Source organism: Haplochromis burtoni, unplaced genomic scaffold (genome assembly GCF_018398535.1).
Source record: "Haplochromis burtoni strain Fernald_Lab_line unplaced genomic scaffold, NCSU_Asbu1 Contig_824, whole genome shotgun sequence".
Lineage (NCBI taxonomy): Eukaryota > Metazoa > Chordata > Actinopteri > Cichliformes > Cichlidae > Haplochromis > Haplochromis burtoni.
The window spans coordinates 103714-118948 of NW_024583185.1; the positions used below are offsets into that span (position 1 = coordinate 103714).

Genomic DNA, 15235 nt, shown 5'->3' on the forward strand with positions numbered 1-15235 from the left:
CTAGACTCTGAGACTAGACTCTGAGACTAGACTCTGAGACTAGACTCTGAGACTAGACTCTGAGACTAGACTGAGACTAGACTCTACTTGAGACTAGACTCTGAGACTAGACTCTGAGACTAGACTCTGAGACTAGACTCTGAGACTAGACTCTGAGACTAGACTCTGAGACTAGACCTGAGACTAGACTCTGAGACTAGACTCTGAGACTAGACTCTGAGACTAGACTCTGAGACTAGACTCTGAGACTAGACTCTGAGACTAGACTCTGAGACTAGACTCTGAGACTAGACTGAGACTAGACTCTGAGACTAGACTCTGAGACTAGACTCTGAGACTAGACTCTGAGACTAGACTCTGAGACTAGACTCTGAGACTAGACTCTGAGACTAGACTCTGAGTCTAACAATAAACTCTGAGAACTCGTTCGAATGAGCTGTGACGAAAACCCCTCCTTAATAAAACCGCGATGTCGAGAGCAAATAAAAGGGCAGAACCTCTATTTTAATCTCGTGGCCCAAGGAGCATGACTGTGTACCAGTGTGGCTCATGCTTTTATCAAACATCGGTGTTCATGACTAGATGAAGCTGGAAGCTGACAGTGCAGTGTAGTGGCAGCGACACAGCTGCTGATTCCAGCATGTTGTATTTCATGCTGTCAGCAGCTGTAAGTAGCAATGACAACAGAAAGTCTGACTTTTGCTGCGCAGACTCTCCACCTAACTGTTGTTACCTGGTGCTATGTACATAAAGCAGTGATGGCAAACAGCATCTGCACATCTGTTGAAGGTGATCGCTCTATTTAGAAGAGTGGACTTTATTCCATCCATTAAATATTGGTTGATAAAGTTTGCAAACACAGAGCACTTTCTTTAGTCTAACATCAGAACATCGGTCATTAATGGGACTCTCAATATGCCAAATTCATGTTTGAATGTATTATTAACATAATGAACATTAGTCAATCCTGCACACAGAGAGTGTGCTACATGTGGCACAGTAACAGTACCTTAGTTATGTCTCAAGAACCAAGAAGGGAAATCCCAGAACGTTGTCTGTGTTTGTGTGGATGCTGCGCTTTGTTTGGGAGGAACGTTTCACGGCCCATCCGGGTCAGGCTGCAGCTTTCCCACCGTGCACACAGCACAGCTGACACGAGCACCACTAGCTCCGTTTCATAAACATTAATATGCAAATTGTCATGAACATTGATCGCTGACCACGAGTGTGATTCACAGAGTCGGGACTGGCAGCATTCACGGCGCTGACTCTCGTCCCGTGGATGGGCTGCAGCTTTCCTCAGGCCTGTTGGGATAATCGCCTCGATCTCTTTGACGGTCCTTTTCTGGGCTCTGCTTTCCAAAGTCCAGAGTTCCAATCAGAGGTCTTTATGGCCCGGATAAGGTGACCAGTCGAAAGGAAAAGTGGACATAGAAGGCACGTTGTAGCGGGACAGTGGGTTTCATCTTATTTTAGCTGATATGAAGAAGACGCGTGTCCTGGTGTGATGGGAGGAGCTGCGAGGGGCGGGCTGCTGCAGGAAGGCTAGGATACCACAGCTGTGCAGCGGCTAGGAGTCCATGTTGCTGCACGATTACAAAAGCTATAACAAACTGAGTAATGTTGTTGTAAAAAACTTCCAGACTCTTCCGTTGAAGCACTTTAAAGGTTCCCCTTTGTTAGAAGGGAAAAACTGGAGTTGCGGTTTGATTCCATGCTCTCTGTATCAGCGTCATCGTGACAGTATCGTGGACGAGTGGCCTTCTCAGACCTGTGCAGTGACTCTGACGTGTTGGCACTTTGTTGAAGCACATCTTGTTGCCCAAGCTCGCACCTCCTCGTTGTGCTGACTACATTTATGTGTGTGCACTCCACATTCATATTGAATTGATGGAAATGTAATAAGCTGTTGTGAAGAGAGGGCATTACATTTGGATTATTGGTATTATTATTTTTGGATGCAGAGCCTGACTGGAGAAGCTTTTTCCAGGTCCAGGCCTGAAGATGAATCTTTTAATGTCAGACATTCATTGTCCACATTTCAACACATCACAGGACTGTAAAAAGATGTAAAGTGAAACATATATATCAGAGTCGTGTTAGTGTGTGTTGGTGTCTGGGTGTAATCGGCTGTAGCAGCTAAAACAAATACTTTGCCTTCGAGTATTCTTTCATGACATGTTTCAGTGTTGATGTCATTAAATATGTAGGAGGTTTGCAGTGAACCTCGCCATGCTGTGCTCATCATTTCTGCTGTGTGCTGTCACTTTGTCATTTGTATGTTCCAGAGCTGTCACTTCAGAGGTGGCTACACTGACTTGACCCGAACCACCGTTTACCTGCACATCCTCTCTGTGGAGACTTTCTGTTTTATGTACGAGACGACAGCAGTTAGATCTTTGTGCGTGTCTCAGTGTTCCACAATTGTAATGATTACATTTGCATACACATCCAGTTATCGTTATTTTTTTATAATTTAATAGATAAAAACATGACAGCAGAAGGTGTTGTGCTTAGCAGTAGGTGTGGCTGTAGCTCAGGAGGCAGAGATCACTTACTAACAGGAAGGTTGCTGCTGTATCTTTATGCGTGGCTGGACAAGTTGGTTTTAAAACTATCAGCACAGCCAGATGAAACGAACTTGTGTCACACAGTACACTCATAACTGAGATTATAAAAGATATTGAGATATTGTTATCCAGCCACAGTCTGATGTTTCTCTGTTATTTTAGCCGCTGTTACAGAATTGGACAAATTCAGAGTCGTAGCTAAATCAGGTGATCTGGTGACAAACATCCATCTGAACAAGTTGGAGCTTTAGTGCCACCGAGCTACGAGCAGCATTACATCCTCCGGAACAGAGGGTGGCGCTGTTACGGCAAACTGGCTGTGAGCCACCGTCAAACAGGAGATGCACTTTAGCGGTGAGGTGCTAGTGTTTACCTGCTAGCTGTGCTGCAATGGTGTGAACGACCTCCAGTAGTTTCTTAGTCCTACTCGAGCAGTGAAAGAGCAAAGACAGAGCAGCCAGCCAGCGGCGAACAGCCATGTCCAACCGCCTGGCCTTCCAGACCCAGCTGGCCTCCATCATGGAGGTCCTAGCAAACGCAGCGGTGGCGGAAATCTGTAAGCTGGTTGACGACGACTACGCGGTGGTGAGGTTGCAGATGTCTCAGTGCCAGAGAGAGAACAAGGCCCTGAAGAGGAAACTACACCTGCTGGAGCTGAAGATGGCCCGGGGAAATGCCGAGAGGAGGCTCCGGGAGAGTGCCCTGAACAGCAGCCGGCCGAGGGTGCAGATAAACGGCAGCGACAGGCCCCGAGAGCCCTCCACCCCCGCCGGTACGGTCAGCACGAATAATGCGAGCAGTAAGAAGAGTCCAGTCTGAAACCAGGCTTTCTTCACTCACACGTTTATTATGTTGTAAAAAGTCTGGGCCCTGGATAGAGCCGGGGCTACAGTGTGCCTAGCTCGTTTTTCCGGTGTGCAGAGAGGGCACAAAGTGGAGACACGAGCATCTCTGGTTCATTCATGCAAACTCAGAAACCTCTTCACCGAGACTCGATGAAATGAACATCTCCGCCCATCAGCTGTTACACCGGTACATTACAGAGCACATGTAGAAGCCTCCTACATCAAATCTGCATTTACATATAACCCCATCTTCTTTTCTGATCGGCTGTTTTCAGCTTATTTGTACCTTGTGACAATGAGCTTTGGGACAAACGCGATCTTGGTTCATGTTTGTCACCCTGCGCTGTGATTTCAGACACATCACAGGGCTCTAGACTAAGGCTTCCCACGGTTGCACTGGTGCGCCTAACGGTTTTTCTTAGGTGCACCAGGACAGAAGATAGGTGCAACTGCATCACTTAACACCGCAGTTTTACATGTTGACTTAAAAAAATTGCTGTCCATACAGACAATATTGATTTGTAAATGATTAACGAACAATGTTGTCAACACAAAGTTCTTTATTTGGAGCTCAGTTCTACAAGAAACACAAGTTACTGACAAAGTGCTTAAAGCGCTTCACTGAGCTGAAATTTAACCTCAAAACATCTCAAGACATTCAATGAAAAGAAAATCTAAAAGGACCTCAAAGTGTCTCACGGGCTTCAAACTGAACATCTCGGTGTCGGCACAGCTTGATATCTTATGGACTGTCCTCCATTGCAGTCACATGGCCCTCAGATGGCCAACTCCTGTGATTTGGCCTTTTTCTTTTTTTCATCTTTTCTCATTACCCACAGCTACATCTGCTGCTGTCAGGCCCAGGCTGCTCACCTCTCTGTATCCGCCTGCACTTTCAGACGTACACACACACATAGGCCTACAGGAATATCTGGACCATGGCCAATCAGAGACTATCTTTGATTGGTTAGACCTAGAGCTGGGCGATAGAACGATAACGATATGTATCGCGATATAACTTTTACTCGATAGAGAAATTAAGCTATCGCGATAGACCTCGCCGCTCTTGTCCTCTTAAAATAAAAAAAATAAATAAAAAATAAAAAAAGGTCAGCCAATCCAAATTAAGTAGCGCAGAGCCGAACCAATCACAGCCGCAGCGTCACGTCGCGTGACTTGTTACGTACAGCACAAGTGCCAAGCCGCACGTGTGTTTGTTTGGGAAGCAGCCAGCGGGTAATGGAGGAAATGAGTGCGCCGACTAGAAAAATCAACCGAGCGTGACCGAAGAGAAAACATGATGGTTCCAACGCCGGAGAGATTGTCAAACGGAAGAGCCATAGAAGTTCCGTAGTGTGAAGGTATTTCGGCTATTTCAAGTCTGACAAAAAACAGAGTAGCGTGCACTGTAAATGTGCCGAAAGCAAGTCTGGAAATACAATAAACTGGTGCATGCGTCACACTGTGCGCCACGTTATTGTTTCGGTGAAATGAATTTCTACAATACTGTTACTGTTAATTCTACTCTCTGCAGTGTTTAAATGCTTACATTTACACACAGTTACTGTCCCTCCACACATACGACTCGGTTCTGCTTCTATGCCCCAGCTTTGTTTACTTTTTCCCACCGAGGCTTCTAGACTTCTGATTGGCCAACATTTCTGCACGGTTAGGAATCTAGCGCCACCTGCTGCTTTGGCATGTTCATAGCAGCGTTTTCCTTCATTTCTGCCTTTATGTGTGGACGGGATTATTTTTTAAAACGAAAACGGAAAATCTCCGTTTTCAAAAATACCCGTGTACGTGTGGACGTAGCCTCAGTCTCTGACTGGAAGCGCTAATTCGTCATTCGGCTTTTGTCAGACTAAAGTAACTGTTAAAACTGTTTGAAAAGCTCAGCTATACAACAAGGAGAGATTGAGAATTTCCTTTTAGTTCTCAGTTTATTTGATATTGACAAAAGTTAGTCGGTTTTGTCTGTTCTTCTGTAAAACAAACTAAGATTTATTTTTAGAATTAATATTTTGTTTCTAAGTGGAATTGACAGTTTAGTCTGTTTCGTTTGTTCTATTTTGAAACTTAAACGCTTTAGCGGCTGCCTTTTGTGTAGTTTGCAATATTTGCCTTTATTTATCTGAAAAAGTCTCGTGTTCCTTAAGTACATCTACCCTGTTGAACTTATTATGGGAAATAAATATTTAAATAAAAACAAGCTGCTGATTATTTCACATTTTACTTGTGAGCAACGGCACATTTAAATCTTACAAATATAGTTATTTGGCTTATATCGTGATAGATATCGTTATCGGCTGAAATGAAAAAAACATATCGTGATATGAAAAAATCTCATATCGCCCAGCTCTAGTTAGACCATGATATGGGCATAATGTGTGTCTGTTGTTGACCGCATGGAGACTTTCAGTGTTGTGGGGACTGGCTGGTCTCACCTGTGTGACCTAGGATTTTTTGTTTGAGAAATTTGGTCGCACTCTAGAGCCCTGAATCAGTTGAAAAAGAGGTGCAGGTGGGAAGAGACTAAAAACAGCAGAGGAGACGAGAAGATGGTCACACAGACGGTCATTTGGCCAGCCCTCGTTACATGGATATGACAGCAGAGGACTCTAGAGTCCCCCTGAAGTGCCTGGCATAGATGTGTGTTGTAATCTGTTGGTGCTACACAGAGCTTTGGTCCCAAGTGACACCAACACGAACCTCTGTCCTAATGAGGACACACATGTGATCTTTGTCTTAGTGTTTAGGTCTGAGCACAGAGCAAAGATGGAAACCAGCACAGAGACTTCAGGTAGAAACGGAGGCTGACCGCTCCGATTCTACCTGGGTTGCTCGCTTGGTTGCTGTTTTGATCACGTAAACGATGTATATCTCTGCCCCCGTCCTGATCCAGTTTGAAATCGATGTGGAAGAAGTGCAAACTGAATCCCAGCCCCTCTCCATGAGCTATCAGTTGGTCAAATTTCTTTGCTCTGTAAAATGACTGCTCAACATAAACCAACCATGATGTAACCTTTTTAAGCTTCCTAACCAGCTGTTTAAAGTCTCTGGTTTCCACCATTTGAATCAAATACTTGGCAAAACACTTGAGTAACCACGTCGCTCGAGTGACGCTCGGTGGAGTCCTTTATTTACATTTGGGTGGCACATTAGTGGCTGCTAGTATCTCCAGCTTCATAGCCTGCACTCCATGCTGTCTTTTTGCCTCAGGTGGTTAAACAGGGCTTTGTTGTTTCCACGGTTGTGCGTGTCATGCGAAGTGCCGTCAGGAGAACGTTGACGTAGATCCTTTGAAATAAATCTGCCTCTGAGGCTGACGCGTTTGTGTCATCGTTCTGTGCATTAGAGAATGTAAATGCCATTATATCACAATGTGACACTTTATTAATCACATAGTGTTGGCCGTGCTGCAGGTTAGCATCTGAAAGTGTGTTTGAGATGGAGAGGAACAGCTCAACACTTTCACTTGGATCAGGAAGTGTACGAAGTTTAAATGGCAGGAATAATCAAACACGTGATTTATGCAGAACGCCAGCTGATGTTTGAGTGTGAATGCATGGCACGTGCACAAAAATCCCCAGCAATGTACACATCACATTTTAGACAAAATCAAACTGAATCAAATGTTTAGCAAAAAAACATAGTATTACATAATAAGACTCTTTTTTTTGTTTGTTTTCTAATTCAGTTTTATTTACACAGTGCCAAATCACAACAACAGTCGCCTCAAAGAGCTTTATATTGTACAGTAGATGCAGAGAAAAACCCAACAATCATGTGACCCCCTATGAGCAGCACTTTGGCGACAGTGGGAAGGAAAAACTCCCTTTAAACAGGAAGAAACCTCCAACAGAACCAGGCTCAGGGAGGGGCGGAGCCATCTGCTGCGACAGGATAAAGACATGCTGTGGAAGAGAGACAGAGGTTAATAACAGGGATGATGGGGAAACAGGAAGATGGATATTATGAATGCATGTTCTCAAAATACTTCAACTGTAACATTGAAATATTGAATAAAATAAAGTTTCTCTGGTAAAATGCTGATACAGCTGAACACAGTAAAATAAGTAACTTGTGCCTGTCAAACACACCGTCACACCCACATCATGGTTAAAATACACAGGTGGGCTCTGCCATTACTGCCCTATAGAGACGGAGGGGCGGGATCTATTTACACTGACACAGAGCCGTGTTAGCGTTCACTTACAATAGTGTAATATGTGAGCCAAACATGAGAATAACATCGGCATTTGAAGACAGCTGCTTTTCTGTCGTGTAGGTGACGTGTTTGACCAGCAGAGGGAGGTGCTTCTGTGGCCCAGCGGAGACGCAACCGGTGAACTGATCCTGTCTGAAAGCATGCACAGTAAGGTAGGCACATCATCACAGGTTAGCGTATGTGCACGCTGCTGTGTGAAGCTGCTATTGGCTGACTGAGAGACGATTCCCTGTTGCTGTGCAGTCTCCAGATGTGGAGCTGGTGGAGCCGGAGGCAGTGCTGGTGAAAGAGGAGAAGGTGCAGGCAGCCACGTCTCGAGATGAAGCGGAGCAGAGTACGTCACTTATAGGAGATGATGGTGAGTACAGACAGAAACACTAAGGCTGCTGAGTGGACGAGTACTGACACTGGGACATTTCCACGCAACATGCCGTGCTGCAGTTTAAAAATCTTAACACCTTCGATCAAATCGGTCGTAGTTTAAACCGCACGTGGTTGGAGGCGTCGCCTCAGAGGAACAAGGCTCGGCTTTTTTCTGTGGGTTTGCTCCTCCCACAGTCCACACACATGCATGTTAGGTTAGTTGGTAATTCTGAAGTTGACCGTGGACATAAAGCATGTGTGGTTAATGCTGTGAGTGGTCCCAACACAGACACAGCTGAGCGTGTGGGGATTCCACTGGGAGAGCACTCAGAGTGACTGTGATCAGATAATAACAATACTAACCCACCCAAAGAGACGGCACACAGGTCTGTCATGGTGAACAAATCACCACTGTCATTTAACTGGATACAACATCTGTGCAACATCTGTACAACTCAACCCTTTTATGTGTCATTAAAATGATACTTTTTAAAGAAAACGTCCTAAATGAGTAAATAAGTGTGTTAGTGAGTGACAGGTGTGACCTGTAGGTTTAGACGCTGGTGTGCACAGACAGTATTCAGGTTAGGATGTAGGTGTCAATAAAATAGTTTCTTGGTCACATTTGTGTTTGGATTGAAGCACTCGAGTCCTCAGAAGGCAAAGCTTTACATTTGTAGAGTAGGTAGGCTCACATCGTACACATTTGTAGCTCTGACTGTACTCGTACAGCCTAAACTCAGACATGAAGACGGTACTCTGTCCTCCTGGAGGAGTTTTACATGAAGAGGAGGAACAAAGAGCGGCGACAGAGTCAGATCTGCTGCATCAGATCAGAGTGTGCGTGTTAGCCTCACACAGAGCGAGCGTGTGGCTGCTCTCAGGTTTGCTGTGCGGTTGCGTGTTGTTGTACGCTCCTACAGCAGGTCTGCTTTTAGGCACAAATGTAAACTGGAGCTCTAAGCAGCGTGCTTACAAGCTGCGCTCTGCATCAAATGCATCCAAGCAAAAACGATGCATTGAGGAGTTTTTGTAATTTCTACAACAGAGAGGTTCACATATTTCAGGACATGAGTGCTGCAGGTAGAACGGAGCACAGCAGGGTTTCATATTCTCTAAAGCTGTTTGTTTGGATATGAAACATGTTTGACCATGAAAGAGTTAAAACACTGTAGAACAGCTCGTATATTAAAAACATTAAAACAATGCAAAGCCAAACAGGACACGCGGTTACAGCCATGTTGCTTCATAACAGCTGTGACTCCTCCCACACCGAGTGTGATGATGAGCAGGGGCAGGTAAAGTTGACATGTGAGAGTCGGTGGACATTTCCTTGCATATTTTATATCCTGCTTAGACCGTCGTGGTAAGAAAGTCGTCTCTTATTTCTGAGATTTGATGTGTCGTGTTGTGAAACTGCAGAGAGCTCAAACAGCAGTAGTTTCTGGTCTTAGGCTGTAAGCTCAGATATCGATGTGGGTTCTCCAGGCTCCTCTGTCAGGTTTGAGCCCACGCTGCTTCAGTAACGATCGGCGGTGTGACCGCCCAACAATCAATATGCTGCCAGTCAGACTCTGTGCAGATCTGCTAAAATATTTTCATACAAGAATCTATTTAACATATTAGAGACCTCAGAGGAGGTTTCACAGTGTGGTGGTTAATGGAGTCACTCACAAAGGGAATGATTGCTGGTTCTTTCTTTGACCCGGTGAGGAAGGCCATCCGACAGAAAGCTTCCGTGGCGACTCTGTGACGGCAGCAGCCAACGGTATCTGTTAGAGACTTTGGAGAAACGTTGTTGTGCCTCGTTCTACATCTGTGACTCTGAAAGTCGTCTCCCTGTTTTCCCTGAGAGTGTGCAGAGCTGCGTATCCACACGTGTTACAGCCAGTACTTAAATAGCAGTTAGCATTATAGAATAGTGCTCTACTAATTGAGTGTAATGGTAAACTGAGTTTTCTTTCTCTGTTTGAAGGGCTGATGGAGTGTGTCCCTCATGGAGCTGAAGGTCAGATGCCTGGCCCCGAGGACCAGGACGCCCAGTCCGTGTCTACTCGATCCCAGTCGCAGAGCCAGGCGTGCAGGACGAAGCTTACCGGCAGCAGAGGAGTGGAGGTCAGTGGCTCCTCTCCTCTTAAGTGTGAACTCACTGCTTCTGTTGAAGGCAGAGACTCGCTGCAGGAAGTGGCGATCCCACACCGGTACGTCGACGATGGCAGCAGCGACTCAAAGTTTGACGTCTTGTGTGACATCGATAAAACCGGTCACTCGTTGGTCGGGGAGTTTTTTGACGAGCCCTCAAATGTTGACGTGGAAGGAACGAGTCCGTCGTGTTCGTACTCGATGGCGGCCGTCGATTTGCCATCAACTTCTTCCGGTGTTAATGGCTGGAGTCGCTATGACAACGTGTTTTCCTTGCCCCGGCCCTTCACTGACGGCAGCAAAGCGTTCCCGCGCACTGGCAGGGAAAGACTGTTTGCCTGCAGCTACTGCGGCAAAGCTTTTAACCGGCCCAAGAAAGTGGAGATACACCAGCGTGTCCACACAGGGGAGAAGCCTTTCAGCTGCTCCACATGCGGGAAGATGTTCTCAGAGGCCGGGAACCTGAGAAAACACCAGAGAGTCCACACTGGGGAGAAACCGTACACCTGTGGGGTGTGTGGCAGGGGATTTGCCTGGATAAGAAACCTGAAAACACACCAACAAAAGAGCCACGCTGACATTTACAACGCAGAGACCTGGGAGTGTAAATGAGCTGCATTTGTGTGAAAGGTGCAGAGACACTGGAAGGCCGCTTTGTGCTGGACAGAATGGAAAGTAAATCTGTGGCGACTACAGTCGTTGTTTTTACACGAGTGAAATTTACACTCCTCCCACATGATACTCAACATTGGAATCAGGGCAGTGTGTCAGCTAGCCGTTACAGCAGAGCTGTAAAGCAGAGTGAAGCTCTGTTTGCTTCCACATCTGTGTGTGTTTCTGTAAAAGCAGGCAGCCAGGCCTCCTCTGATTGGTCAGGTCCAGTGTCCTAGTTCTCGCTCTGCTGGTTTGTGTATGCCCTCGTGCAGGCGTCGTCTGTAAGCCAGAAGCTGTGGTGTTATAGATGTATGATTTGTAAAAACACACGTCAACATAGCATTTTGTTTCATGGCGTCTAAAATAATAACTTTATGATAAAACAAATCGTAGTTTACAAAAAGATGCTTGAAACATTTTCAGGAGGCTGAATAGAAAAGGTTGAAGTTACATCTCCAGTCGTAGAACCAAAATCAGCACCCAGGCAGGGCTGTAAGACAGGACGCTATGTCTCTGATGGCGATATAAAAACGTCGTTTCATTTTACGCTGTCGTTTGTTTCATGGTGTCACACAATAAACTGTTTACAGCAATATCATGGTCCTGATGGTCGCTGTAGTGGCTACATTCATTTCTTAACGTTCTCTGTTTCTCTTATATTTAATATAACCACACTACGGACGGACAAGCGCCTGTTTTTACATGTTGTCGTTAGCAACAACGACGGTAAACCCAGCATGAGGCTCCGCCGTCCACTTGTTTATTTTCCACATAAACCTTTCACAATAAGGCTTACGATCCTGTTGAGATTTTTCAAAATAAACTGAAATGATGACAAACAGAAGGACCAGTCCAAACAAATCGAGGACCTTATTGGTAACCGAGGGGCCACCTCTGTAGCACGGACGTGGTTTGGTTATGAAGAGTCTGACACGGACCAGAACAATCATGGTGCAAACTGGTCTCAGACTCAAACATGACAAACCTCTTCTACCACCTACTGTTACGCCCCTGTCGAGGGGTACAGGAACGTAGCATAAGCTGAAAGAAGAGTGACCCCGCCCTGGTCCCCAAAACCACACCACAGCCGATTTAGATGTGAAAGTGGTTTATTGTGCCTAAACTGAAGCGTGACTCCGGGCTGAACAAAGGCCAAAATAACAAACAAAACCAGTCAAGGGGGTGCTACCTGAACCCTACGCGATAAAAAGAACAAACCAAAGACAAATGCTACCCCCAACTGAATAAGCAGGAGAAAATAATACAGAAAATAACAAGGCAGCTCACCCTTTGGCTTCAGTGACTATTTACACGTGACTCTAAACTACACACTACATACAGAAGCAAAGCAATCCTCAGGAGCACACACGCGAGTAACACAGGGTCTGGAGGCCAAGGATGGGTCTGCTGCTGCTGTCAGTGTTGCCAACTCCTCAGTAAGGAAAATCGCTATTGGCTGTCCTAAAAGTCGCTAGAAGTCGCTAAATGATGTCATCGCCTAATTTGCATAATTGGTCATGCTAATGTAATTGTAACCTACGTTGTTGGAGAGAGAAATAACATCGTGGAAGAGACATAAAGTGAGCAAAAAACGTCCTAAATGCATTTAGAGTTTATTTAGAACTACAAATTAAATTTCTTTTAGCAATTATTGTTTTTTAATGTCACAATTCCAACCCTGCTCCTTTACCCGGGCTTGGACCAGCAAAAGTGACCCGAAACAGGCGCTCTGGTGGACTTACTGTGTGTGTGTGTGTGTTTTTAAGTAGTTTTAAACCTTGTGATCCACAAAACAGCACAACAGTAAAAGAAGAACTGACTGCGTTACAGTCAGTGCGGAGCAGCGGCTTCGCTCATACGCGATTCATTTGCCGTTTGGATGCACAGGTGTGAACGTCTCCTGCCCTGATAGCAGCGGGGGAGGACTATCCTCCGCCTGTGAGCGCTTTGGCACGGGTGAGGTGTCCACGGCAGCACCGCTGCTTGTTGAGAAAAAGAGCGATACGCGTTTTCACGTCAAAAAGTCGTCATAAATAAGTCTCCAGTAACACCAGAAAAAGTCGCCAGATTTGTCGCTAGTTGCTTTTTAGAAAAAATGTCGCTAAGGGGTCTGAAAACTCGCTAAATATAGCGACCTGTCGCTATATTTAGCGAGTTGGCAACACTGGCTGCTGTCAGCTGCTGGTGACAGATTTTCAAAGCAGCCACATGATCAGGGGACCAATCAGCAGCCGTCAGCGTCTCCAATCAGGGACCTGCAGAGACTCTTAAAGACACAGACAGGCAGAACAAAAAACAGCCACCACGACACATTATGGCCAGGGCCGTAACACCTACACAAGAATCCCCTGACAGAGTACGGAGAGAGTTTACGGACGAGAAGCAAAAAGAGCCGTCAGGTGCTCCAAATAAACCTTAGACTCCACACTCTGCGGGCTGTTTAATGCATCGGTCTAAACACTCGACTGCAGGTACACGACGCCCAGCTGAAAACACTTCACGCACGTCGAGTCGGCCGAGATTCACAGAATTTACAGCAAATTCACTATTTTGTGATATATATGGTTGTGATATGGGATTTTGGTCATATCGCACAGCCCTACACCCGGGTTAAGAGCACATGTTGTTCAAAGGCTCAGCACTGTGCTACCTTTACCTGTGCTGCTGTGGATGAAGCTGCATTAGTTTGATCAGTGAGATGTGCAGACAGCAGATTAATGTGTGTATCACTACTGTACCAGGGGACAAACTGCAGCGCGCTCTCGGTAGTGAACGAGCGCGTCAGCCAGTGCAACGACGTGACTCGCCCTCACTGTGGCACAGAGGAATACGATGTGTGACGAGACCTGAAGCCGTGCTGCCGTCAGTGCACGTAGTGACCTGCTGTCAAAGGTTTGTGGCCCACAAAAGCACGTTTACATTAGCTGTTACATTAAAATGTGTCCAGTCACATTTACAGACTGGCTGTTTTAACCTTTGGGAGGGAGACTGTGCTAAGCATGAACACTGCTAACCTAGCAGTTAGTAACAGTGATGTTTGTCACACACTGTTGGGTTGGAATTGATCTGAAATGGCTTTGTTTGAATTGCAAAGTATTTTAGTTACCGAGTCTACATTTGTTTGTAGCTCACGTTAGCGTCAGAGCATTGCTCACTTTGGTAGGTTTCCACTTTCTGCATGCATCATTTCATTAAGGAATAAAATGTTGTCCTTTACCTCAAATGCGTGGGTTGTTTGTTTCCAGACCCTGCAGAAACATTACAGCTGATAAATGATAAATAAAGCTTCAGATGTAACCCTTGACACCTGCATGAAGGCGTCCTCGGCTGTTGTACTGCATACTAGGCTGGGTATCGTCACTGATTTCTAGAATCGATTCGATCCACGATTCCATTCAATTCGATTTGAGTCGGGGAAATTTTGCCTCAGACAGTCAGAAATATTATAATTCAGATCATGCATCACTACATTTCCATATTTTTATATCTATAAAAAGAAAGCTGACACTTGTGAGACTTTATCAAAGGTGTGAGCATCACAGCAGAGGCCTTTGTGTCAAAGTAACTGAGGATAAAACACAGAAAAACATGAAGGAGAATTTCCTGGCCTGGATTTTATAAAAATATTCTGCAGTAGATCAAAAATGAAAGAAGACCATGAATCAACACATGAACGTTACCTGATGCTGCTGAAGTGAAACAGAGCAAAGTTACAGAGGTTTTAGAGACACAGCGTTTTGCAGTTTTGCATAATTTTAAAAAGTTTACATTTGTTCAGTATTGAACGGCAGAAATTATGTTTTCTTTTCGGAAGTAAGTAAAAGGAAAAAAAACAGCGTCCGACAGGCTGTAAACAACGGTAGACTTGTGCGTAACAAACAAGCGAATAATGCAGAAAACAGATTTTTAGACGGGAAACTGTTGTTGGAGAGAGAGAGAGGGAGGGAGAGGGAGAGGGAGAGAGAGACAGAGGGAGAGAGAGAGACAGAGAGAGAGAGAGAGACAGAGAGAGAGAGAGAGAGAGGGAGAGAGAGAGAGAGAGAGAGAGAGAGAGAGAGAGAGAGAGAGAGAGAGAGAGAGAGAGAGAGAGACAGAGAGAGAGACAGACAGACAGAGACAGAGAGAGAGAGAGAGAGAGAGAGAGAGAGAGAGAGAGATCTCTCCCTCTCTCTCTCTCTTCTCTCTCTCTCTCTCTCTCTCTCTCTCTCTCTGTCTCTCTCTCTCTCTCTCTCCTCTCTCTCTCTCTCTCTCTCTCTCTCCTCTCTCTCTCTCTCTCCCTCTCTCTCTCTCTCTCTCTCTCTCTCTCTCTCTCTCTCCTCTCCCTCTCTCTCTCTCTCTCTCTCTCTCCTCTCCTCTCTCTCGCTCTCTCTCCTCTCTCTCTCCTCTCTCTCTCTCCTCTCTCTCCTCTCCTCTCTCTCTCTCTTCCTCCC

General features: G+C 45.5%; 1 protein-coding gene across 1 annotated transcript in view; it reads left to right on the top strand.

The window, feature by feature from the left end:
- Positions 1-302: 302 nt before the first annotated feature.
- si:ch211-89o9.6 (zinc finger and BTB domain-containing protein 5) overlaps positions 303-15235 on the top strand; it is a gene marked incomplete in the record, with an annotated part of 46441 nt that continues 31508 nt past the window's right edge. Inside the window, 4 exon segments of the mRNA XM_005950764.3 lie at positions 303-3342; positions 7707-7798; positions 7890-8004; positions 9985-10124. Of these exon segments, the coding sequence (XP_005950826.2) occupies positions 3048-3342; positions 7707-7798; positions 7890-8004; positions 9985-10124 (642 nt within the window).